Source organism: Gasterosteus aculeatus, chromosome 21, assembly GCF_964276395.1.
Source record: "Gasterosteus aculeatus chromosome 21, fGasAcu3.hap1.1, whole genome shotgun sequence".
NCBI lineage: Eukaryota > Metazoa > Chordata > Actinopteri > Perciformes > Gasterosteidae > Gasterosteus > Gasterosteus aculeatus.
In genome coordinates, this window is record NC_135708.1 from 5,866,789 (window position 1) to 5,894,771 (window position 27,983).

General features: G+C 46.5%; 1 protein-coding gene across 39 annotated transcripts in view; it reads right to left on the reverse strand.

Annotated features, from left to right (window-relative positions):
• LOC120812009 (uncharacterized) overlaps positions 1 to 27,983 on the reverse strand; it is a 519,303-nt gene that overhangs the window by 101,602 nt on the left and 389,718 nt on the right. The window contains exons 14-15 of one of the 39 annotated variants that reach the window (XM_078096926.1): positions 18,000 to 18,046; positions 16,655 to 17,864 (exon numbers count right to left, since the gene is read on the reverse strand). The exons of the other annotated variants lie outside the window; for them this stretch is intronic. Coding sequence (XP_077953052.1) covers positions 17,281 to 17,864; positions 18,000 to 18,046 — 631 coding nt within the window. The 3' untranslated portion in view covers positions 16,655 to 17,280. Of the gene's footprint in view, positions 1 to 16,654; positions 17,865 to 17,999; positions 18,047 to 27,983 lie in introns of those variants that run through there. 39 annotated transcript variants of the gene reach the window in all.

The following is a 27,983-nucleotide window of genomic DNA, read 5'->3' on the forward strand; positions in this document are numbered from 1 at the left end:
TGAAAATCAGAATATCAACTTCTTACCCGATTCGTGTGAAAATCTTCCTCATCGGATCGTGTTGAAGCCAATCAGATCTCTTTTGGTCGCCGGTCCCCTCTCTCTGAGTGTGATGAGGTATAGGGCAGAATCACGTTTGGTGGATCCTGAAGGGGCCCCTTCCCGGACGTCCTCGGAGTCCCGACGGAGCTTCAAACGATCCCACTTCTGACACCAAACTGTGGTGGAAGATTTGCACAGACAATCGTTAAGTAAGAAACAAAGGCTCTGAGTCAAGTATGTCTTTTCTCCGTTTATTTCCTTGCAAGGGAAAAAGGGTCACAACAGCTACGTGGTCAGTAGACTGTCAAGAACCTCCTTTTTGCCCCAACACATCGAGGCAGTTCAACAGAAACCGTTAACCATCTTGTTGAGTATCTACAGCCAGGGTACTGGGAACATCTTATCCATATAAGACACGTCAGTTCTTTGACCGTGTCCCTGCTCTCCCAACATGCTAAAACAAAGGTGGTCATAGACATAACAAACACTTTGTTCAATCTCTACAGCTATGACGCTGGAACCATCCAATCCAAGTGGGAGACATCAGTTCTTATGTCAGGGCCTTTGTGATCGAACCACTTGCAACTAATAAACTGGTTATACAAATGAAGCATTTAAAAGGGTCACATATCATTTTCCCATTACAGGATAAGGCAGAAATGAGGTGACGAGGAAAAGTGCAAATCTGAGCAGGTTGTAAAAGAAAAACTTAAATGAAATTAAATGTGTGCAATATAAATGAACACTGCATGAAAAGTGGGATTTTCGTCAGTATGCGGCACTGTAAATTGTCGTGGAATTTCAGGTTTGCGGCAATTTGCGGGCAACGCCGAAAACTGCCGTAAATTGTCAGAAATTGACGTGGGTCTCCCTTGGCAGTTGTCCCCCCATGACCCCCCTCCTCCTAATTCTAAGGGAGGCTTTGACATGTAAATGAAAATGCTGTGAGCTAAACAAATGCAAATTAGGGTCTCAGAGGGAGTTTTAGCCCAGGTGACATTTGTTTAAAAGGTAAGAAAATCTGAGGTACAAATAGATCAGGCTCAGTAGACTCTTACATTTGAGCTTGAATTGATTTATTTAATTCAAATATGCTAGATTACTGTGTACGCCATTAGCAAGGGCAAATGTTATGTAAAAAAGATACACAAAATAACTTCTTTAAAAAATTTGTTTTAATCAAGGTAAAATGAGCATTCCATGCAAACAACATTTGAATCAGCATGAGGGGTCTGCAGAGATCACAGTCTCCTAGAGCTCAACTACAGTGCATAGTGGCAGGACTACAGTGACCTTTTCTTTGGTCTTACTTAAATGCAGAGAGGATGTATTAACCACACATCTTCTAGCAATGCGCTCAACTGGCAGAAATGATGCTGGGTATGACGTGTCTGTTCCCTGCAAGCCCCAAACTTCTATTGGCTTTCCATAAAAATGTCTGTCCGGGTGGAGATGAAGCCAGGAAACTTGTGCAAGAACATGTTTAAATGCCGTACCCTTTGACACAACATTAACAACTATAAACTGCTTTATAATGGCTGGTCGTAGTTCTGCTAGAGGGTCAAGGACGGGTTCCTCAAAACTGTTAGTGTTTCCACACCACTTAGCATGAACATATGCTGACCTTTCTGCTCTGCAGAATCAATTGAGTAAGTTACATTCATATATGTTACCCGTTTACATGTCATGGCAAAACATTCAACCTCAGTGACACAAGGGTACATCTGATGATACATTGTCAATATTGCATGTCTGTCAGACTCAAGATTGTCTGGTGGAATGGAGAAAGAGGCACCACTGTACGGATTTCTAGGGAAAGTCGTTCACTGCTTTACATAAAGCATATCAGCTCTTTCAAAGTCCCAACCATTTGTCTTCCTAAAATACTGGTCCTTCCGTATAACAATAACCTTGTATGTGATTGGAGGACCCTTAGACTCCTCGTCCAATCACGTGTGAGGTCATAGGCATGACTGATACAGCAGTACTTGCAAGACGAGCATACAAACAGACACGTGTTACTATATTCCGAAGAACTGTATCTCCAGTTCCTTTGTTTGGTTTTTGCTGCTTCGTGAATAATGGCGGGACGACGTCTCACGTTCAACTCGCCTTCAACTCCTCTCCGCGGTCACCAACTTTCGGCCAGTCCGCAGACAGACGAGAAGAAGCTGCTGAAAGCTCTCAGTGGATCGTCTCGTCAACTCCAACAACAAACTGCCGATATCAACGAGCGGTTCGCTCCACTGGAGCGTTCGGGACTGCGGGTTTCTGTCCATGGAGGAGAGGAACCGACTCAAAGAAGAGGAGACGGGCGCACGATCCCAAGATAGCGGTAAGAATACCTTCGATGACTGCAGGCTAAGCTAAAAGTAGCGTAGCCTCAAGCTAAGCTAAGAGTAGCCTAGTAGCCTTACAAGTGAGCAGAAACAGCTTCATTAAAGTGTGTTTTCTTTGCCGTGTCGTTTACAGGAAGCGCTGCGCTGTCTTCACAACTCCGAGACGAATTACAGGCGCCACAAACCGGAGCAAGGGTAAGATTTAAAGAATATGCTTTTATTCTGCGGTATAAGGGAATATATACGTATGGATACCGATCATAACTGTACATTTTGTTTTCACAGACTAATCTCGCCTCATAATGAGGCGGTGACCTCGTATTTGCTCCGGGAAAAGTCCAGATTTAGACGTCATTGTGTGTAAGTGACACTGTTTACTGTTTCTCCTTCCTTGTTAAATGTTACTGTTACTTGCGTTTGATTTTTTTTATTCATACCACACTCATTTAATTGTTTTCCAGCCGCCTGTGAGACGTATTGTGAGACTGTACGCAGGAGCTTCAGGTTCAGCCGGAACACTCATTGCGAAGGATTCAGCGCGGAGTCGAGCGAGAAGAAAGAGGGTCAGAGTTTATTTGCTGACTTGTTTCAGGTGCATTGATAGATGTGTTGTGTCCGTACGCATCGCACAGTACTGATTCATTGTTGTTTTTACAGCTGCTGGAATTGAGACAAAGTGTGCTGGCTGATGACGAGGTGGAACTCTGGAACTCCGCCACCGTGGACGGCGTTGTTGGCGGGGTCTCGGGTGGATTGTACGGTCGCCACACACACACGAGCCGCCTGCACAACAGACCTGCCTCGGAAAACACGGCGCCAGTGACGGTCTACAACCCCGAGGAGGCAAACGGACAGTTTACTGAGCTGTAGTTTTTAAACCGCCGTTACCCAAGTGTGGGCAGATCCTCACTTTGTATGTAGTTGTTTGTGTGTTGTTAATAAAGCTCTTTCTTTGCATAAACATGTGGCAAATGTTCATTTTCTCTATAAATTCATTGATGTCCTGGTTGGTATCCTAATAATAGTGTAGTAGCCTACATAGGATAACAATGAAATGAATATACAGCATAATATGAATATATAAATAAAATGAGGCGATGACCAATAGCGACCGATCTGCCAACCAATCACGAGTGATTGAAAGTTGTGGTTTCATCCAATCATGAACAAGGAAACTCAAGCCTGGTCTGCCCACGTGTGGTTTTGCTGCCAATCACGAGTGATTTTATTTGTTCGTAAGTTGTGGTTTCATCCAATAAGGAATAAGGATATTCAAGCCCGCTCGGCTCGGCCACCCGCGGTTTCGCTGCATTCATATGCTAATTCGAGCCATTCGCACCTCCGCCAGCTCTCCGCCTACTTCATGGTTCGTTTCCGACAATTTGTGGCACAGACAAATGCAACATGCGCGGGGTGCAAATTGTCGGAAATTGTCGGAAATTAGGGAGATTTCCGGGCGTTTACGGGGACGAAAATCTCACTTTTCATGCAGTGAGTACAGTAACAGTAAGTGAACCCTAACAAGCTAAAGCAGACCAGTTGTTGATTAGGTTATAGAGTCCTCTCAGCTGTTGATGCCTCTAATGGCAGTGGGGAAAAAGAGTTTTTCAGTCTGGTGGTCCTGCATTTGACACTTCTGTACCTCCTGCCTGAGGGTAGAAGCGTGAACAGACCATGTTGGGGGTGGGTGGCGTCTCTCCTGTGAACCCTGCGGTGGTAGATGCTCTGCAGAGAGGGCAGTGGGGTCTTGATGGTCTTTTTTGCTGTCCTCACCACTCTCTGCGGTCCATGGTGGAAGTGCTGCCGTACCACACGGTGATGCAGCTGGTTAATATGCTCTCCATGATGCAGCTGTAGAAGTTGCTGAGGATCTTAGGAGGCATCACAAACTTCCTCAGCCTCCTCAGGAAGTACAGCCGCTGTTGAGCCTTCTTGACCAGCTGTGTTGTGTTGAGTGTCCAGGTGAGGTCCTCACTGAAGTGGACCCCGAGGTATCTGAAGCTGCTCACCCTCTTAACTTCAAGCTCCTGGATGAAAAGTGGTTGATGAGGTAACCAAGCTGGCCACCTCCCTCCTGTATGCCTCTTCGTTCCTCCCAGTGATGCGTCCCATCACTGCGGTGTCATCAGCAAACTTCAGGACGATGTTATCCTTGTGGGAGGCGACACAGTCGTGGGTGAACAGGGTGTAGAGGACGGGGCTGAGGACACAACCCTGTGGGGTGAAGATGCTGCTGAAGTCCTGTTTCCAATCCTGACAGACTGAGGCCTGCCAGTCAAAGTCAAACAGCCAGTCACAGAGGGTGGGGTGCAGACCGAGTGTGGAGAGTTTATGGATGAGTTTGTGGGGGTCGACCGTGTTGAAAGCGGAGCTGTAGTCAACAAAGAGCATCCTAATGTAGGAGTCTTTGTTTTCTAGGTGAGAGAGGGAGTAGTGGAGGGCAGCAGCTGGGGCGTCTGAGGTGGACCTGTTGCGCCTGTAGGCGTACTGCTGGGGATCCAGGGTGTCCGGTATGCTGCTCTGAATGTGGGACAGTATCACTCTCTCAAAGCACTTCATGATGATTGGAGTGAGTGCTACTGGCCTGTAGTCACTCAGGCAGGTGGGTGGGTGGGTGATCCCGGTGTGTGTGTGTGCCTCTCTGTGCTGGAGGTGGAGGTCTCGAAGCAGTTGTAGAAGGCGTGGAGGTCCTCCAGCAGGCTGTCTGTGGCGCTGATGGAGCTGGCGGTGGTCCTGTAGTCGGTGGTGTGCTGTAGGCCTTGCCACATCTGCCTGCAGTGGAGTAGAAGCCATCCAGCTTCTCTCTTTGCCGCTGTGACGGCTTTTCTCAGTCGGTACTTAGCAGCTTTGTACTCCGTCTCAATGCCTGATCTGAATGCAGCAGAGCGAGACGTACCTTGCCCATCTTCCAAAAGCAGATGTGTGTGAGCTTCACCGTCATCTGCTGGATTACTGAGGCTACAGTCAAAGCCTCTTCTGTCCCCATCAGGTTGTGCATCTGGAAGAGAAATAAAAACCTCTCCAGTCATTTTATGCAAACAGTTAAATATAATGCTCATTGCGACACTCATATGCTGTAGAATCAGGGTGGAAATCTAAACTTTCCATCAATTAAATGAATAGTTGGACACAGCAGAAGTTCGAGGAGGAAATCCTCAATTACAGGACAGTTGATTGCACTGCTGCCATCAGGATAAAAACCAGACTGATGAGACATTTAACTGTGTCATTGACATGAGGGCACGTCTGGCCCTTTCAGTGTGCACTGAGGATCTGTCCATCACCCGACTCGGTCCCTGCCTTTGTCCCTGAGGTTCTCCAGGTGACAGGAGATGTGGTGCAGCCTCTGTAGCTTCACGTGCATCGTACTTCTGTGTGCCTTTGATCATTTGATCACTGATGATAATCTCGCCCTCGTCTGTCCATTATGTGCATTCAGCATGTTTCCTACTTTTCTTAGGCATGTGTCGGATGACATTACTCCAAATCACATCTCTTCTGAGCCCTTCGTCAACATCTGTTGAGGCACAGCTGCTTTCATGGGGTGGTAGTGATGGAGACAATGTGCCCGTCTCCCGCTCGCCCTGTCGCACCACAGACAAGTATCTCTGTAAAATACCACCATGTGTTTGGGCCTTTTCATACATGTCGGCGTCAGGTTGCTTCAATACATTGGTTCATTTTGCACGGCCGGTCTTATAGAGCTGCGCTGCTCATGTTGCTGCTGCTTTATCCATTCAATCTGCTGCAGGGGACCAGAGACATTATTTGAGCGTGCTCCATTTGACTTCCCCCGGTTGACAAGGTCAATTATAAAAGTAACAGTAATAAAAATCCCCCCGTCTGATTGAGCCTCTTTTCTTCTTGTTGAGTCTGATCTTTTTATCGGCTACCAGTCTGATGAGATTCTTCTTCTTCTTCTTTAAAAGTACAAACTGTTTGTCGGTCAACGGGATCTGACCTCTTAACACGTTGATCTCACACAGTGCATTAATCAAATCTCTGTTTGCATCAGCCACAATGACTCTCCTCACACGGGGAGAGGATTCATACATCGATTCTAACAGAGTCACATTCCTCCGCATGCGTGACCACATTCTGTGTCTGAGGGACAAAATGAGATAGTTAGTGTTTAAACTAATAGTGCGGCTAACTTTACCCTGAATAAATACATTCTGCACTAAATACATACAGCTGAGATTTCTATGATGTACGTATTTGGTAAAAACATTTTGAACTTCTATATCATTACTGCTGGCATTCATTAAATGGTCTCTGATGAGTAGGTTGTCTTTGTCCTGTGGTAGTAAAACATCATCACAGAGAGACTCTGGTAAGCCCTCTACTGTCATGATCCGGATTCCTCCTTGTTTTGTTTTTCTACACACACACACACACACACACACACACGCACACCCAGCTGATACTCATTACACACCTCCTCATTCCCATTCATGCTTTCACTCGCCCTAAACGCCCACAGCCGCTTTCCATAGCAATCAACTCTCACACTGATTCTCAACTCACCTGTTTCTGCTCACTGCTTAATTTGTTTGACTATTTATAACCACTGTTTCTCTACTCCCCTGTCAGACTGTTGTTGAACGCTGAGCTGTTGCCTTGTCCTTGTGTTACCAATCCAGCGTTGTCTTTTTCGAGATCTACTGTAAGTCTTGTCCCGGACTGCGTCTGCTGACGGCAGCCCCCTTAGTTCGAGTTTGGGAAGAATAAAAGACATTTTTCTGCACCTCTGCATCTGGGTCCTCTGTTCTCCACGTAACATCTACAAAGTATATAAAGGCTGCCAACATGAATAAATGTGCACCATGTTATCAAAACGCGGTGAAATATTCTTGATAAAGAGTCTTTGCTGGATTCGATGGTCCTCACTACCAAACTAAAGGGATGTTGTAGCCGCGCATCAAACCCTTGATCTCCATTAGTAGCCAGAGGGCAGCGTGGTGTAATCGGGCAACACCCGCCGCTTATTGTTCACCACTTGGACTTTCCTTTTTAAGACGGAACCTCTTTTTGTCCCTTTTGATGGTTTCAGACAGTCAACGTATGTGTGCTGTGATTGGCTACAGCAGATGGAACGAGACCAATCAGCGCGTGGGGCGTGACAACCGCCGCATTACGGCCATTTAACGCGACGCCTTTGCATCTGACGCTGGTTTTACCTTGTAGCGTGTCGTGTGCGTAACATACAAACTGTGTGACGTCGTCTTCTTTGGCCCGGCCACACACATCACATGTTTAGTTGGTCAGTCACCAAGATGTGGCCCAAGGGGGGGAACCCGATCGCCGGCCTCTGATGTAAAGACAACGCTGTCTGTGTCGCAGTACAACAGCCTCTCCTGCAGCTTATCTAGCAAGTCGTAAAGCATCAACCTGGCGTGGGCCGTTGTCATGGCTCCTGTGAAGACATTTACGTCCTTTACACCAGAGTTGCTGCTGTCTGCATGACGCCACTGCACCAAAGCCGCCTCATCTGGGATCAAACAGAATTGTCTCACATCAAACTGGTCGTGAACATGAACTGTGATCAGCTCACATGTTACTCCTCATGCTAAACCGGCCCCACAGAGAGTTTGTTACAGCTCCTCATGGATCATTATTTACAAAATAAAATAAAATGACTGACTGACTGACTCATGGCTGTCTGGGTTTAGCTGAATGTCCTCCTTTTAGAACTACTCGGCGCCGTATTTCTCCCCATCAGCCTGTGTTTTGACGCGGCCCCGATAGCCTGATGCCTCCTGCTTGCATTTCATGAACGTCTTCATGTCCACTAAACAATGTGCTTGTTTTGTTGGGAGAATGCCAGACTTCATGGGTGGACACAATCCGCTGACCCTTTTCCACAGACGTCTGTAGCTCCAGGGACCCAAACCCCAGACAGCTGCCTCTCTCTCTCACTGTGAACACACTCACAAGGTTGGTTCAAAGTGTCAGCACACAACCCGCACAGCGGGAACATGAGCTTTCCATGACATCTGTACGGCAAGACGGGGAGAAACAGCCCTCGGGGGGGCACTGTGCACTCTATGAAGCCGTAGTAATTATCCATGGACTCAGAATCCCTGACGATAATCTGGAGGTGGCCGTGTTTCTTTCTCTGTACAGTTGGATACAGACTTGTAAAGTCCTAGTATCTGATTTTTTCATCATCGCAGACCTTGTGGTACAACTTCATAGCATCTGTACGCCGGCCAAAGAGCCTTTGTAGGATCCAGACGTTTGTGCTGTTTGTATGTGGCCATAAAGGCCTGTACAGAAGCGCTGGATGGTTCTGATGAGGCCCACTCACACTCCCACATAAGCACAACGTTCAAACCCTGTTGTTTCTGCAGGGCATCTATTCTCTCCATAAGCGCCTTGTGTTGTTACCATACGGGACTTTGGTGACGGGGTTCATGTCGCTCTGTACGCGACATTTTACACATCCAGGAAAAAAACAACCGACCAATTCATAACAAACCAATTCTAACCGTCCACATAGAACGGAGCAGACTGGTGCTCCCCGTGGTTGAGTGCATGTCTGATGTCAATATTCTCCGTGTGGGACACGTATTCAGGCCACTGCATGGAAACATCAGAATACGTCTTCTTGTGTCTTGTGGAGCCCCTCGTGTGTCAGAGCCACCGTGTCCCGCGGGAGAAACAAGGTTCTGAACACACCCAGACAGCTGGATGGCAAAGTGGTGAGAGGAACAGGGTGGAGCTGCGTGCGTTCTAGGAATGTTCCACCATGAATGGAGCACGCGCTCCACAACGCCTCTACATCATTGACACAGTACGCTGAGCTCTGCCTGGAAATCACATTTCTCTCCACAAACTGTGCTGCACCACCTCATGAATGAAGTTTGTTCAGTGTCACACGTCTCGTACCCGTAGTAAGACGGGTCGGGGTATCTGCCAACGTAGTATTCATTCGCCCTCGTGTTAAACTTGTGTGGAAAATAACCTTTTTCCAGATCCTCAAACCCCAACGCCGCGGGTGTTTGTGCCAAACGCATGCATAGACAACTAAGTGAGTCTTCTGATCTCTGCTGGTATGCGTTGTCATACATCAGTGTGACTCCCACTCATGACCACCGTGGGCCGGATCTTCTGTTTTACAAGATACTCCAGTATGATAGAGTTGTCAAACCAGATGCATTGTGGGCTATGGATGTATAAGCTGTGTGTTCTGGTCTTGTGTCGTTCCTCACAAGGTGCTTACCGTTATGAACGTGTGTCTCACAGTCATACAATATGTGTGCTGTTTGATAAAGAAGACTTCCAGGACTGCCTATTTTCATCTACGTAACATATCAAAAATCAGGAACTTCCTGTCTCAAAGTGATGCAGAAAAATTAGTTCATGCGTTTGTCACTTCCAGACTGGACCACTGTAATTCTTTGTTATCAGGCTGCTCTTGTAAATCTCTTAAGCCTCTCCAGTTGATTCAGAATGCTGCAGCACGTGTATTAACAAGAACTAAGAAAAGGGATCATATCACTCCTGTATTAACTTCTCTGCACTGGCTCCCTGTTAAATCAAGAATAGATTTTAAGGTACTTCTCCTCACCTACAAGGCACTTGCTGGTTCGGCACCGTTGTATCTTCAAGAGCTTGTAACACCGTATTGCCCTACAAGGCAACTGCGCTCCATAGATGCTGGGTTACTTGTTGTTCCTATGGTTTTAAAAAGTAGGCTGGGGGCCAGAGCCTTCAGTTATCAAGCTCCTCTTTTGTGGAACCAGGTTCCACTTTCAGTCCGGGGGGCAGATTCGGTCAGCTCTTTTAAAGTAAAACTTAAAACGTTCCTCTTTGATTCTGCGTATAGTTAGGGCTGGCTCAGGTTAGTCCGGACCAGCCCTTAGTTAAGCTGCTATAGGTTTAGAATGCCGGGGGAATTCTTAGGACACACCAAGCTCCTCTCTCACGCTCTCGTTCTACCATAATTCAAGTTTTACTAATGCACATGACTAATTCAGCTTCTTTCCGGGAGTTTTTTTTGTGCTTTCTTCCCTATCAGGTCTCCATAGATCGTGGTTCCTTCGTGACCCTGGTCCTGACACCTACTGTGGCCATGCTGACGCCTGATGCTGCCATCATCACCATCATCATCATCATTATTTTAGATATTAATCATATTACTTTACTCATAAACCGACATTACCCTCTCCTAAAATCTCTGTGCTCTCCCTCCCCACAGGCTTCTGTGGATGGTGGTTCTATCTGATGCTGGTTGCCCCTGCAGTGGTCCTGCTGTGCGCCTGGCTTACTACTCACAATTACTTGAATCATTTATGTCATAGGAATTGCATGTATTATACATTGTTCATTCTGTACACATGGCATCCATTGTAGTCTGTCCATCCCGGGAGTGGGATCCCTCCTCTGACGTTCTCCCTAAGGTTTCTTCCCTTTTTTCCCTCTTGTAAGGGTTTTTTCATTTTTTGGGGAGTTTTTCCTGTGCCGATGGAGGGTTTCGGGGCAGAGGATGTTGTATGTGTACAGACTGTAAAGCCCTCTGAGGCAAATTTGTAATTTGCGATTATGGGCTATACAAAATAAAATGAATTATATTGAATAGACCTTGTGACGGCACCACAAGAAGAGTTTGTGGACATTCAGTCATTAGCGTTGCCAGGCAACAGCCTTGTTTGCACAAATAGTTTGTGTCATGTGACAGTGTTTGGTTGTTTTGGTGTGGACCAATAATTGGGACTATCGTTGTCATCCACACACACCTGGTACAGACACCTCTGTCCTCCCATGGTGCAGCCAGCCATGGTTCTCCACATGTTAGTCTGTGACAGCAGGGATTCATAAACCACTCTGCAAGGTGTCCCAAAGTACCTGCGTGAGAAAATACAGCACCGTGCTCACTGAACGTGTGTTTAGGTGCACGGGACCACTCGGCTTGTCAACAAACAACACTGCAGCTTGCAAATGAAACGGCGCCATCTAGTGGACATTAGCTGTACATGTTGGTCTGAGGCTTCATGACAACTGTGTCTCATCTTTATTAGGAATCCTTTAAAGGCTACAGGTCACATTCTAGTCACAACACAACATATATGTATATATATATATATATGTTCAATTCTGTTCGGCTTCCAAACTCTCAGCCAATGAGTGTCAACAAAAGACAACATGTCCCACCACATGTCCCTTCTGTCTCAGTGACTGTAAGAAGAATGAAGATCACAGTTACACTCTTTCTCCCTGTCGCCCTTCACTCATGTGTCCCTCAACAAATCATCTCATGGTGGAGCTGAATAAGAATTCACTTCATTATTCTGATGTTACCTTGCTGATGTTAGCTTGACAGAGAAGCACCATCTTCTCCAGTATGGTCTGGTATGTATGCTCCAGAGTTCAATCTCATATGTTGTACTAATGGACACTAGAAGTCCACATGTTCATTACATACCTCTTAATCCATGGACAGGATGAGACGTTTCACCATTTCCATCTTCATCAACATCATCGTCGTCATCTTCTCGATCTTCATCATCTCCAATTCGTCTCCAATTCTTGGACGTCTGGTTCCACTTCATCTAAAGTAAAGCATGTTTGATGAGCACACTCACCCCGTCACACTGCTTGGTTGTTGAATTTATCTTCCTGTAATGCTCTTTGTAACCATTTTTAAAATAACCAATAAAGTTTATAAATCTGGTAGATGCCTTCAATCTCCTGTGAGGATTTGTGTAGCTTGTTGTTTTCGTCTCTCCTCCTCCCCTTCTGTTTCCCTTTGCGGTTGCTGTGAGCGCTAGGGGGCGTGGCTGGTTCCCTCCAATACTAATCATCCCCACTATAAGGATCTGGTCCGCTCAACAAGCCGGCGCCGGATTATTCCACCTATAGACCTCGAACCTCCGTGTGCCTCTTCGCTCGGCTGTCATCCTCGCCTCTCCGCGGATCCTCCTGCCAGCCTGCACCTGCCCCCAGTCAATAAACTGTAGCCTTTTTTCGTACCTGCTCCTCCGTGTCTGTTTTGGGGTCCGAACACCACCACTAACCCTAACAGAATAATCCGGCCAAGAAAATGGACCCCGCAGACGCGGAAAAATTCCGACAGGCTCTAATGTCCCAAGGAACCCATGTGGGAATCCACGAGATGGCTTTGCACGAGGTGATGGAGACTCTCCAAACCCTCACCTCCAACATGGCGCAGATCGGGGGCCGCATGGAACAGCTGACGACTCCCCTCACCACGCAGATGGTCCCAGCTCCCGCTCCAGCTCCGGCTCCGGATCCCGCTCCAACACTTCCACCTGCTGCGTCCTCGGGCGCTCTTCCCACACAGCCGCGGGAGCCATTTATCCCCACGCCCGCCAGGTTTTCAGGACAGTCAGGTTCAGGCAGAGAATTTATTTATCAGTGCAATCTTGTTTTTGGTCAGCAGCCGTTCCCCTACTCCACGGACAAGTCGTGGATTGCTTTTGTAATGAGTCTCCTGTCAGAGAAGGCCGCGGCTTGGGCTGTTGCCATCGCTCACAGTAATTCTCCCGCTTGTCTTTCTTTTACCTCCTTCACTGAGGAATTCCTTAAGATTTTTGACCACCCGCTGCGCAGCAGGGAGGCCAGTAGCCGGCTCCTGTCTCTTCGCCAGGGGAATAACTCCGTGGCGGCGCACTCAGTAGACTTCCGTATTCTCGCTATAGAGCGGGTGGGACGAGAAGGCACTGCAGGGGGCTCAGGGATGAAGTGAGGGATGAACTGGCCACTCGTGATGAGACCACCTCGCTGGACGATCTTATTTCTTTATCGATACGGCTAGATAATCGTCTTCACGAGCGGCGCAGGGAGAGATCCGCCCCTCCCGTGACTCGGACAATGAACCCCCGTTATCGGGGGTTTGCGCCCTCTCCGCTGCCTCAGTCACTCTCCAGCAGGATTCCCCCGCAGATCAATCCTTCCCCCACAAGCACGGAGGAACCCATGCAGCTGGGGAGGACAACACTCTCACCGAGAGAACGTCGTCGTCTCAGCGGGCTTTGTGTCTACTGCGGGCAGGACGGACACCTGCTGGAACACTGCCCGTCTCTACCAAAAGGGAGGGCTCATCAACCACGGGAGGAGCATTGGTGAGCCATTCAGCCGTCGTTTCGTCTCCTCCGCCCCTGATCCCTAAAGTTACTATTTCATGGACTAAGTCCACCCTGGCTATTTCTATTTTAGTTGACTCTGGGGCAGATGATAATTTCATGGACTCTGATTTCGTGGCCCAGTCAGGAATCCCCTCTCAGCTCCTTCCTCACCCGAAGAGGGTGTTTGCACTGGATGGTAGAATGCTTGCCCATTTCACTCAGCGCACCATTCCCGTTTCTTTGCAACTTTCCGGTAACCATCATGAGGCTATATCTTTTTTTTGGATCTCTTCCCCAGTTGTGTTGGGTGTCCCGTGGTTAAAACTGCATAATCCCCACATAGACTGGGTTACCGTCTCCATCACTAATTGGAGTTTATTTTGTCATTCACACTGCCTACATTCTGCCATTCCGTCCACATTAGCCACCACACCATCCCCACCTAAACCAGTGGATCTCAGTCCCATTCCTTCTGTTTATCACCACCTCCAGGAAGTATTCAGTTAAGATCGAGCTCTATCCCTTCCGCCCCACAGACCGTATGACTGCGGCATTGACTTGATCCCTGGCATTGTACAACTTGTCCAGACCTGAAAGAGATGCCATGGAGGAATATATTACGGATTCATTGACCACTGGACTCATTCACCCCTCTTCTTCACCTTTGGGGGCAGGATTTTTTTTTTGTTGAAAAGAAAGACAAGTCACTTCGCCCCTACATAGATTTCAGGGGCCTTAATGACATTACTGTAAAGAACAAATACCCCCTTCCACTCATTGACTCTGCTTTTGGTCCCCTTCACAAAGCAACTATCTTTACCAAATTGGACCTCAGCAACGCTTATCATTTGGTGAGGATTAGGGAGGGGGATGAGTGGAAGACAGGGTTTAACACTCCCCTGGGTCACTTCGAATACATGGTCATGCCTTTTTTACATTACATTACATTACATTACAGGTCATTTAGCAGACGCTTTTTATCCAAAGCGACTTACACTGCTTTTTCACATTTTTGCCCGGGGAGCAATTAGGGGTTAGGTGTCTTGCTCAGGGACACTTCGACATAGACATGGGGCAGCCTTGAATCGAACCACCAACCTTGTGCTTCCAAGCACACCTTCTCTAACCCCTGCGCCACGACGACCCCCCGTCCCCCTTTTGCCCTCACCAATTCCCCAGCTGTGTTCCAAACACTCATAAATTATGTGTTAAGGGATAGGTTAAATTGTTTTGTATTTGTGTATTTAGACGACATTTTGCTTTTTTCCCGTGACCTCCAGGAGCATGTACAACATGTAAACATTGTGTTAAAGAGACTCCTGGAGAATAGACTTTATGTTAAGGCGGAGAAATGTGATTTTCATGTTCCCTCTGTTAGTTTTCTGGGGTTTATTGTGGAGAAGAGGCAGATCAAAGCCGACGCTGCCAAGGTTAAGGCAGTGGCCGAATGGCCCACTCCGACATCAAGAAAGCAACTTCAGAGATTTCTTGGGTTTGCCCATTTTTACCGCAGGTTTATCCAGGACTATAGCCGAGTTGCCACACCGCTTACCCAGCTGACTTCGGTTAAGATGCCGTTTATATGGTCACCGGCAGCTGAGGGGGCATTTGCTCGTCTAAAGTGTTTGTTCTCCTCTGCGCCTGTGTTAATTCATCCTGACTCTGCTGTTCAGTTTGTTGTGGAGGTGGATGCCTCTGACTCCGGGGTGGGGGCTGTGCTCTCCCCGCCAGCTCTCCCCTGCGGAGAAAAATTATGACATGGGCAATCGGGAGCTGCTGGCGGTCGTGCTGGCGCTACAGGAATGGAGACACTGGCTTGAAGGTTCCCACTCACCCATTCATAGTTTGGTCTGATCACAAGAACTTGTCTTCGGGCAGAACGGAGGAGTTCTGCCCGCAGGCTCAACTTGCGCCTGGCTCGATGGGCGTTGTTCCTGGGGCGGTTCAACTTTACGCTCACTTACCGACCAGGGTCAAAGAACATTAAGCCGGATGCGCTGTCACGTCAGTTTGCACCTCCTGTGGAGGACACATCCGGGAGCACCATTTTGCCATCCGCCTGTGTGGTGGGAGTAGCAGGATGGGAGATCGAAGGTGTGGTCCAGGGGGCCCTGAGGGATCAGCCAGCCCCACCAGGATGTCCACCAAACCGTCTGTTTGTCCCCCAGGCGGTGAGGTCCCCAGTCCTTCAGTGGGGGCACTCTTCCCGGATCGCCTGCCATCCTGGTTGTCGTCGGACCCTGGGCCTCCTCCAACAGCGTTTTTGGTGGCCGTCCATGGCTGCCGATACAAGGGAGTTCTTCGCAGCCTGCTCTGTCTGCGCCAGAAGCAAGGCTTCGCACCAAGCTCCTGCGGGGCTACTGCGCCCACTACCCATCCCTCACCGCCCGTGGTCGCAAATTGCTGTGGACTTGCTGGCCTTCCTCCCTCCGAAGGCAAGACAGTGGTTCTTACCATCGTGGACCGGTTTTCGAAGGCGGCTCATTTCATCCCCCTCGGGAAGTTGCCTTCCGTCCTCGAGACCGCCAACCTTGTTGTGATTCACGTTTTTCGTCTTCATGGAATCCCAGTTGACATTCTCTCGGACAGGGGTCCGCAGTTCGCAGCCAGAACTTGGAAGGCGTTCTGCCAGGCTTTCCTCAGGGTACCACCCGCAGACAAATGGCCAGACAGAACGGGCTAACCAGGATCTGGGAGCAGCACTACGCTGTGTGACGGCGAAACACCCGGCCTCCTAGTCCACACACCTCCCCTGGATCGAGTATGCACACAACTCCCTGATCTGCTCTACCACAGGTATAACCCCATTTATGGCTATGAATGGTTATCAGCCTCCGCTCTTCCCCTCCCAGGAGACTGACGGGGCAGTGCCTTCCGTCAAGGAACATCTTCGACGCGCTCGTCGGGTTTGGCGTGAGGCCCGGGCAGCCCTCATCCGGACCTCTGCGTGAAGGTTAATAAGGTTAATAAATCAACTTATTCATTACTCATTTCTTTATTTACTCACTAACGTTACACTTCCTTCTTCAACATGCTGTACCACCAATGTTTCCTCTGTGCTATTGACACAGCAATAGGGCTGTAGAATAAATACATATATTATGGAGGAAATAGTACAAAAGTCAATAGTACAGCATCTTTAAAAAGGATCAGAGTATTTCATGTCAAAAGAAATAATACAGCGTGTTGAAAGCATCTTTATTTTATGGCATGTTTAAACATGTACAGTTGTTTCCAATAAAAGTAATTTATTAACATTAGAGCCAAACAATTATATTTCTGTTAAAGTAACACATGGAGTAAATGTTGTAAATGAAATTATATAAAAACACAAGTAACGCATATTCAATATTTCCTTGAGAGGTTTGCTGAACCATTGAAAAACTTCTTGTTGTGAAATTAGATTCGATTTCACTCAACAGATTTAGAAAGATTTGAAGTTCAAATGGGCTCAAAAGGAATTACACATTCATATTTTCCTCATTCACCTTGTTTTTTATTATTTCTGATGAAGCGCACACACACATAAGGAGACATTTGTCTCATATGAGGGGGCAGATGAAAGACCGTCTTATAAAATGTCTTCTTGAACACATAAAGATTAAGATTAAAGCCTAATTAGGAGCCAATATCTAAATGATCATCTATTGATTGAAGGAGCACAGCAGCATTAAGCTGAGCTCTTTCACACTTCCATCTGAGTCCCAGAGAGCTGTGGACCCCCCAGAGTCCAGACCAGCTCAGGTACCCCTCACCTGCTCCACCTGCATCTACACCCACATGAACCACCATCAGCTGTACAGACTGAACTATGTGGTGAGCAGAGAGGAAGGTTCTCCACCAGGAGAAGACTCTCCCTCCTGCAGAGGACACAGAGACACCGAGGATACAGAACCAGACCAGAACCCAAACCCAGGATAAAGAGGTTCAGTGAATGTGGTGCTGAAGGTGTGGAGGTGGATCAGTGTGTCAGAGGAGACTCTGTAGAAGGACAGAGAGTCAGCAGGACAGTCCACATAAACTGCGACTCTACCAGAGGAGGAGGAGGAGGTGATGGGTGTTAGTGTCTTATTGTGACGGACATAGTAACCTTTATCAGAGCACATCAGACTCCAGGACTGATCATTCATTCCAAACCAACGGTCTCTACTGTCTCCTTTCCTCCTGATTCCTCTGTAACTCACTGATACATAAACGTCTCCGCTCCACTCGACCTCCCAGTAACAGCGACCAGTCAGACCAGTTCTACACAGCAGCTGAGGCCAGTGGTCAAATCTGTCTGGATGATCAGGATATGACTGATCCTCCTCCACATGTGTCACCTTCCTGTTGTTGTCAGACAGTTTGAGTTGTGTGTTTACTGTGTTTGTGTCGATTGTGAGTTCACAGGAATCTGATGAGAGAACAAGACACAATACAGCTGCAGTTATTAATCATGTGTGACACTTTGATGATGACATCACAGAGGTGAATGAGTGATGTCACAGTGTGAAGATGGTTGAATCTTCATGAATCTAAGCACACTTACACTTCCTCAGACCTGGTCTCAACCATCGGACTCCATCAGGCTCCACCCTGAAAGGAGGAGGGGGGGTCAGAGCAGCATGGAGACATGGACATTACATCACTCTCACACACAGCTTTGTCCTTCATGTCCACGTGGACCACCTCTTCTTCTTCTCCCACTACTTACAGACGACCACAGACTGTCAGTCAGGCGTCACACAGCGACGAGGTGCTGGAATATATTTATGAAAAAGATGAATGGATAACAAATAAGAAATGGACCTGTCTTTTGAACACATGAAGGACGGCAGCGGATGATTTTCCTGAGACCATCTACCTAAAACTACCACATGCGGCAAACTTCCACTTCATGTCACAAATATATGCAAACTAGCAACACAAGTTGAAGGGGCCAGGAGGGGGCGCCACTTCCCCCGCCCTAACAGAATAAACACACGAGTTAGTTTATTTAGTTCACTGTTTGATTTTTAACACCACAGAGGCACCGACTGCTGACGTCACATTCAGCTTACGTCACGTTCTGCACTATTACTGTGATATTACAGAACATCCTTATGTAAATGCACTCAACCATCTTCAAATGGATCCCTGTTGTTTTCATCTTCCTCTTCATCATAAGACTCTAATCCATGAAGCTCCATGATTTTCATCGCTGCTCTCACAACTCGCTCAAAGTGCGTCGCAGAATGTCCACTTTCTCTCTGCTGTTTTCTCTCTCTGCTTGTGAACCAACGAGTGTCACTGCTGTGACGCCGACGACGACTGATGACCGGCTGCCACTAAGGTGCCACCCAGCTGCCACCAAGATGCCACTAAGGTGCCAAAGACCGTTGTGTGCCAGTGAGCGCGAGCCAGCAGCACGGCACCAAGACGTAGATCCTCTAAAGTGGAAGTGAAGCTCAGGGAGAATGGTGGTGTGATGGAAGTTGTGCCGTTGACTCATCCAATGTTAGCTTGCTTTTCACAGATGAGGTAACGTTCCCTACGAGCTAGCCGAGCTAACGTTAGCTAGCTAAATGTCCAACATTGAGACCGTAGTGATCTGGACAAATATCGTCGTCGTAGAGATGATGTAATTCAACATGTCAGCCGCAGTCACTTGGTGACAATCGATGAGCACGCTATCCATGGTGGAAGCTGTAAAGAGGGAAATCTAGCATGCAGGCAAAGCTTTATGAAATATAAATCAGAAACAGGCTTAGGAGATCACTCTCTCAGCAGCACCTTCTCCTGCTGATACTCAGACAGATGTTCTGCAGATGCTGCACAGTGAGACCATCATAGACGCCTTTCTGCTCCCCTTGTGTGTAAGTAGCTCGCTACACAATTCAGCAGTAAGACAAACTCCATTTAAATGAATACGGGAGCCAGGACGTAGCGTCCAAGCTCCAGATGCAGTGAACTATGGCAAAATATACTAATGGAGAAAATAGGACTAAAATAGGACTTCTATGCTAAACAAATACTTGCAGATTTTGAAGGCTTTAACACATGAAGGACGGCAGCGGATGATTTTCCTGAGACCATCTACCTAAAACTACCACATGCAGCAAACTTCCAGTTCATGTCACAAATATATGCAAACTAACAACACAAGTTGAAGGGGCCAGGAGGGGGCGCCACTTCCCCCGTCCTGAAGGCAGAACAGACGTGTAGCAGAAAAGAGCTGCTGCAGAAACTACTCGTGGTGATGAGCCAAGAACATACGAGTATACTGATATCCAGTGAGCAGTGCTGTAGTGGTAAAATTAGAGGTGGGTAAACTCGCCGTATGTGATCATACAGACCTCGACGCGATGCGAAGCAACGCAACACAAAGCGTCGCGACTCTGTAAGGCTGTCCTGGCTATATTGCATTATGTTATCAGTAAAAGTCATATACAATCAATGATAATGAATAAATGTGTTAGTAGTTTGTAGTTTATTAAATGTAAGAAAACAGTAAAGAAAAGTATGTCAACACAACACAACAACACAATTGCAGATTAAGAACTATCTCCTTTTTTTTAAGTTAAAGGAACACTCATGTACTACCTACGTCATCATAAATAGCCTATACAGCGTGTTTTTTTTCACATTGAGAACTGCCCCCCCCACTCCCTCCCGTCGGTCGTTCCGCCCGCAACGACTACTACACCCCCGTCGGACCTTCTCGACCGGTCCGAGAAATATTGTCTGACATGAAACCGGACCTCCTGGATCCTGATTGGGTGCTGCTGCAGCCGCAAGGCACTGATTGGATGCTCACAGACCGTAATACAGCGCAGATGAAAATTATTCAGACTACGGCGTTTATATGTTCAACAATAGGAAACGTAGTCTTAGCTGTTTCAAAATTACACCAAGTTTATTTCGGATTATTCCAACGGAATTATACAAGGCGCGGGGAACTTTGAGGTGTGTAAACGCTATTTCCAAAATTCAAGAGGTGCGTAAACGGCGTTTACCCTCCACTACAGCCCTGCCAGTGAGTTCAGCTTCTGCTACTTATATTGTTTTGTTATGAACCTTCAACACACACACACACACACACACACACACACACCATTGTATGTTCTGTTCATTTCTACAATATATTTGATACTAATTCCACCCTCTGGTTCCAGTGTCTTTATTGTGTGTCTTTCTCTGCTGACATTCGTTCCTTAAGGCTCTGTAGTTCTACGTATAACCATCTGATAGAAGCAGAGAGAAGCATCTTTATCTAGCAAACTAGATCTACCTTGGAGAGTTACAGTAACCAGTATCATTTTATTCCATGTGTCCATCCAGGCAAATGTGTGGATCCAAATGTTTCTGTATAATCATCCAACATGATGTTAAGTGTGTATGTATTGTTCCCAATAGGCCACTGACTGGTCCATACGTGTGATGCTTTGAGGTCTGACAGTAACTCCCGAGACACTTTTGTCCCCCAGTCCTCCCCTGTGTGTTTGTGTAATAATGACTGTTGTCTCTCTGAAGTAAAGGAGAAAGTAGCCTGTAATCACTACAGCACCACAAACACTCTGATGGAGGTCGCGGGTGGTTGGAGGTCCAAAGGGTCTCACTATGACATTGCTGTTCACATTCCGTCTCCTTGCAACAGTCTACACTGGATTCTATCACCTATAGTCTGCAGGTGAAGATGTTACAGCTCAGCTCTGGGTCTGCAGCCACAGAGCACTGCCTGAGTCCCCCTAGAACTTTGGTCCAGTCATAAACAAACCTCTTTGGGCTCTGACACACCAGGGGGGTTTTGCACAAAAGTAGAATAAAGAGGATACAGGATAAGTGAAAAAGCACAGCTTGACTTAGTGTGATCGGCTCGTTGCGGCTTAATCGGTTGCACGTTTGCCGAGCCGGGATGTGAAGGGGGAGCTGAGTCAATCCAGTTGCACATAGGTGGGATAAGTGCACGTTCACGGCTTTCTTAAGTAGACCACGGTGTCCATCACAGATTTACTGATTTACTCACTCCATCTCGCTCTGCAGCAGCAGCTGCAGGGGACACTTCTCGAGAGACTGATTGCAAAACAATTGGACAATTTATTGAACCCAGAGCAACCAGGTACATCAGGGGTTGTTTCCCCTTCTTCCGACCCTGGGGGAGTTCCCCGTGATGCAAAACCTGTGTACAGCTTTGAGCGACGGCATAAAGACATTGTTTCCTGACCAAGTGGACATGTCTCCCATCCACAACACCAAGCAAGCAACGGGTATTGATGATTGTATAATCACAGCTCCAACGCAACAACAGTGTGTGCAGGACACACTCATATTGCTTAAACACTTAGCAGCAGAGGGACACAAAGCCAGCCTATCCTAACTACAGTTTGTTTCACAAAACCTTCGTTTCCCTCTCATCAAAACGCATTGCCTCAATTGTAACACAACCGAAACTGCAAATCAAGAAACCGATGATGTCATTTTTGTTCCTACCGTAGGTTGTTTATTCCAAATTACTCTCAGCTTGAACAACCTCTGTCCGCATTAATACACGGGAAGAATCTCACCGCGCATGATAGAATTCAGTGGTTCCCTGCGGGCTCCAAAGCTTTCACAGACATGAAATGCTCTTTACAGGTTCCTCCGACTTTGGGTCTTCCTGATCCTCACAAACCGTTCACTCAAACCGTTGACGAATGTTCTGGTTGTATGACGTCAGCGCTCCTGCAGTCTCATGGTGATAAACTACGACCAGTAGATGATTTCTCCGCGAAACTCGATCCGGTAGCAGCAGGCTTACCACAGTGCCTCCAAGCTGTGGCAGCTGTTGAAAAGGCTCTTACAGCCTCTCGCGACATTGTGGGCTACGCTCTGCTAACATTAGTGGTTCCACATTCGGTTTCACTGATTCTTCTCGAACAGAAATCGTCCCCTTTGTCTGCAGCGCGTTACCTGCGATATCACACACGTCTCCTCGACATGCCAAATGTTACAGTCAAATGCTGCAATGTCCTCAATCCTGCATCTCTTCTCCCCACTCCGGAGGATGGAGAGGAGCGTAACTGTTTGGCTGCACACCTCGACCAGACCTGGCAGACATACCTCTGCTCAACAGTGACCTGGTAATGTACAGTTGTGCTCAAAAGTTTACACCCTGGCAGAATGTATGTTTTTTTGGCCATTTTTCAGAAAATATGGATGATAACACAAACACTTTTCTTTCACTCATGGTTAGTGGTTGCGTGAAACTATTTATTATTGAACAACTGTGTTTACCCTTTTTAAATCATAATGACAACAGAAACTGATGACCCTGATCAAAAGTTTACATACCCCAGTTCTGAATATCGTGTATTGCCCCCTTTAACATCAATGACAGCTTGAAGTCTTTTGTGGTAGTTGTGGATGCGGCTCTTTATTTTCTCAGATGGTAAAGCTGCCCATTCGTCCAGTTCCTGTAAATTCTTGGGCTGTCTTGCATTAACTGCATGTTTGAGATCTCCCCAGAGTGGCTCAATGATATTGAGGTCAGAGACTGAGATGGCCACTCAAGAACCTTTACTTTATTCCGCTGTAGCCATTGACAGGTCGACTTGAACTGGGGTTTTGGATCGTTGTCATGTTGGAACGTCCAAGAACGTCCCATGTGCAGCTTCCGGGCTGATGAGTGCAAATGTTCCTCCAGTATTTTCTGATAACATGCTGCATTCATCTTGCCATCAATTTTGACGATTCCTGTGCCTTTGTAGCTCACACATCCTCAAAACATCAGATCATGATCCACCTCCATGTTTCACAGTAGGAATGGTGTACCTTTCATCATAGGCCTTGTTGACTCCTCTCCAAATGTAACGTTCATGATTGTAACCAAAAAGTTTAGTTTTTGTCTCATCACTCCAAATGACTTCGTTCCAGAAGTTTTGAGGCTTGTCTCTGTGCTGTTTGGCGTATTGTAAGCGGGATACTGTGCATTTGCGTAGTAATGGCTTTCTTCTGGCGACTTGACCATCCAGCCCATTTTTCTTTAAGTGTATCTTGAAACTGACACACCACATTTTTTCAGAGTCCTGTATTTCAGCTGAAGTTATTTATGGGTTTTTCTTTGCATCCTGAACAATTTTCCTGGCAGTTATGGCTGAAAGTTTTGTTGGTCTACCTGACCGTGGTTTGGTTTCAACAGAAACCCCTAATTGTCCACTTAGAGTCTGAACAGTGCTGATTGGCATTCTCAATTCCATGGATATCTTTTTATATCCCTTCCCTGTTTTAGACAGTTCAATTACCTTTTCCCGCAGATTTGACAATTCTTAGGCTTTCCCCATGACTCAGAATCCAGATACGTCAGTGCAGCACTGGATGAAAGATGTAAGGGTCTGTCAGGAGCCCAGAAACTCACTGACCTTTTATACACACACACTGATTACAAGCAAGCAGATCACAGGTGTGTATGTTTACCTTTTGTAGCCATTCAAACCCGTTTGTGTTAACTTGTTTGCATGTTATCAGGCCAAAATCACCTGGGTATGTAAACTTTTGATAAGGGTAATTTGGGTAGTTTCTGGTGTCAATGTGGTTTAAAAAGAGTAAACAAAAAAATGGCCAAGAAATCATTAATTTTGCCAGGGTATGTAAACTTATTAGCACACTGTATGTTGACGGATCTGCGTCACAGGATCCCCTGACTGGTACTAATCTTGTGGGTTTCTCTGTTGTTTCAGACTCAGCTGTTCTCTGGTCCTCTTCCATGTCCCCTCTCAGCCCAAGCAGCAGAATTAATCGCGCTCACAGAAGCTTGTAAACTGGCTGAGGGTAAATCATCAACCGTTCACACTGATTCCAGATACTCTTTTGGCGCGGTTCATGATTTTGGCGCATTATGGAAACACAGACGTTTCCGTGGTTCATCCACGAACCCAGAACGCGCGCTCGCATGGGTGGTTCTTGTGCACAGACTGCGGACCGAGACGACTATTTTACGCTTTGGCGATTTTGAACGTGCGCTTCCTTAGTTTAGCTCCGCTGTCTCGGTTTAGCTGACTGTTAGCAGGCTGAAGCCGCGCTGCTTCACAGAAACATGAAGACCCGTTTAACAGACTGTCGGACCTTTCTGCTCTGTTCTCTGGAAACGGCAGGCAGCGTTTCCTCGGTAGATGAGACGCTCCGTTACAGGCAGTTCTGTAGTGGTAAAATTAGAGGTGGGTAAACTCTGAATTTTGTGATCATACAGACCTCGACGCAATGCGAAGCAACGCAACACAAAGCGTTGCGACTCTGTAAGGCTGTCCTGGCTATATTGCATTATGTTATCAGTAAAAGTCATATACAATCAATGACAATGAATAAATGTGTTAGTAGTTTGTAGTTTATTAAATTTAAGAAAACAGTAAAGAAAAGTATGTCAACACAACACAACAAGACAATTGCAGATTAAGAACTATCTACATATGGAGTCTCCTTTTCACATTAGTGCCCAGAGGGCCTCCTTGTCCTCCACGTCAGGTCCTGCCTTGCACAGAGGAGCCATGACCCCCAGAACACGCGTTCTGGGGTTCATGGCTCCTCTGTGCTTCTCCTCTCTCTATTGGACCTGGTGTTTCTCCTCTCCCTGTGCTCTCTGCATCATTGCCTGTCCTCTCACTGCCTGAAAAAATATGTTGAATTTAAGAGTTAACCAGTTAAGCAGCCTGTCAATTACACTGACAACATAAGTTAAAGGAACACTCATGTACTACCTATGTCATCATAAATAGCCTATACAGCATGTTTTTTTTCACATTGAGAACTGACTTGTTTTCTAATCTACGCGTCATCAGGCGTTTTTGTTTTACCGTGCACGACCAGCGAACACAGAGCGCGACTACTACCCCCCCCGTCGGTCGTTCCGCCCGCAACGACTACTACCCCCCCCCCTGTCGGACCTTTCTCGACCCGTCCGCGAAATATTGTCTGGCACAAACCGGTCCGTGAGGTAAGAAGGTTTGGGGACCACTGGGCTGATCCGTGTGTTTACACACCTGGATCCTGATTGGTGTCGCTGCTGCAGCCGCAAGGCACTGATTGGATGCTCACAGACCGTAATACAGCGTAGATGAACGTGATTCAGACTACGGAGTTTATATGTTCAACAATAGGAAACGTAGTCTTAGCTGTTTTAAAATTACACCAAGTTTATTTCGGATTATTCCAACGGAAGAATACAAGGCGCAGGGTACTTTGAGGTGCTGTGATGGCCCAGCCGACGAGCAGTGCCCCACATGGCGAGAAACGGCCAGGAGAGGGGCACCAAGAGGCATGGTAGTGGAAGGGCGATACTATCCCAGGTGCTATCAATCTCGCAGGCAATCAGGAGCCTGTTTTAAACCTCCCTCCCAGGAGACACGAGAGAGAAGGAAGCAAGCGGAACGCAAGGAGAGGGAGACCCAGGGATATTGCACAGCGAAGGAAACTAACCCTTTGTATTCTCTCTCCTGCACCAGGAGGAATCCGCAGAAGCTCGGACGTCCCTGGCCACCCCGGTGAAGAACTTTTGAGTTATCGTTTTCTCACACTTACTTTGTTGATAATAAACCTTGGTTAAATTCCACCGTAACCCTGCGTGTCGTCCGCCTCTCTTCTCCCCGGAGACCCCGTGGCATACCCCGTGCAGTCGGGCGCCCACAGTGCGTAAACGCTATTTATAGGTGCGTAAACGCTATTTCCAAAATTCTAGAGGTGCGTAAACGCCGTTTATGTGCGTTTACCCTCCACTACAGCCCTGGTTACAGGCTTCTCCAAACACGTCTAACGTAATAAAGTCATTGCAGGTTCTGAAGCCAAGAAAATAATGTATTGCACCGATTGTAGGACGTTAAGGGGTCTCTTTTGTTGGGACAGTGGAAATCAAAATATTGTGTATCCTGTGACATTTCATACTGTACGCATACTGTGTTCCTGGGAGAAGTTTTACTTCTTCCTCTTTTTATTCCCAACAAAGGGTTTTTGAGGAGGTTTTGTTCTGTGCCAGGTACGAGTTACAAAAGGGTATCTAGATATACATAAATCATGATTAGAATGTATTAGATTAGGCATTTTGTATTACGGCATATTGTGTGATTTTTGTATAATCAAAAGAGTGAAATGTAATGGCAAAATATAATGTCATAATGTTTTATTAGATTAATGTCTAAAGCTAATCATGACATCTGAGGATGTTCCATGACACCAGCTGTGTGAGAACCATCTGAGCAGAAGAATCTCAGAGCACCTCTTCTCTTTGATCCCATTTGTCTTTGCATAACATGGCTGCGTGGAGGAAGGAGAAGGTGTGAGTGTCTCCAGTCATAGTCCTAAATCTAATCAAACATCTGTTTTAAGCACCTCAAGTCTTCCTTTGGGTCTGGGACCTCCTTGTCTGCCTCCATCCTTTTAGCATAACAAAACCAAGGTGTTAACCCTGTCAATGTATAAATATATCTGTATTGCTCTCAAACATTAAAAATAAGCTTGCTGCTGCCTGTCGATGTGTAGCTGTGGTAGTCTTCTTCCTTGCAAGAAATAAACGGAAAATACAACTTTGATTCACAAGAGACTGTATAACTGATTCCCGATTGCACGAGAAATTCAAGATTCAAAGATTCCAAGACTTTTATTGTCAAATACACACTCCCTGTGTATTGAAATTCTTATGCGTGCCTTTTCCGGAAAGCCGACGAATTTTAAAATTAAAATAAAATTACAATATTTACATAAATGTACATGAAATAAAAATAAGGCAGAAATGAGGTAAGGGGAAACGTGCAAAACTGAGGAGGTTGTAAAAAAATAAAAATTATTAAATGTGTGCAATATAGATTAACAGTTCAGTACAAGTGAAATCCTAACAAGCTAAAGTGCAGACCAGTTGTGAGTTCGGTTATAGAGTCCTCTCAGCTGTTGATGTCTAATGGCAGTAAAAAAATCTTCCACTACAATGCACAAATCTCTGTAAACTGTGTCTAATTCTAAATATCTTTCTACAATTAATGTTCATACAGAACAAAAAAGACCGGAAAAGATCCTGGCAACAGGTCAAGATAAAATATAAAAACCATTTGCAGGCTGGTAAGAGCCTAGTTTGCAAAAGGTGTAAAAATAACTTGATGATCACATACAGTATTTTATCTAAACTGATTGAAGCAGTTAAGAAAAAGGCTCATTTGTCTGGCACTGGGGGGGCACCAGGCTTCACCCTAGCTGAGGAATTGGCCCATGTTTTAAACCAATGAACGCCTGTGATGGAGGGATTCAGGGTGGGACAGCTACTGACTGTGTTCCACCTGCACAACCTGCCTTCTTCATACATGCTACATTATACTGCACATAAAACACAATCACCCATTTATATGGAATATGTGGGAATAAGCTTTGATGTAACATTCTTCTGTGGCCATGAAGGTTATAAAGATGTGTGCCAAGGACAAATAGTGCCTTTATTTACAGTATCGGCGTATAAAAACATGCCACTTGCAAAAAAGCTCAGTGCCACACAGAACATCTGTGGGATGGTGAGAGCTTTACGCTGGTCTGATCTGTCCCCAAA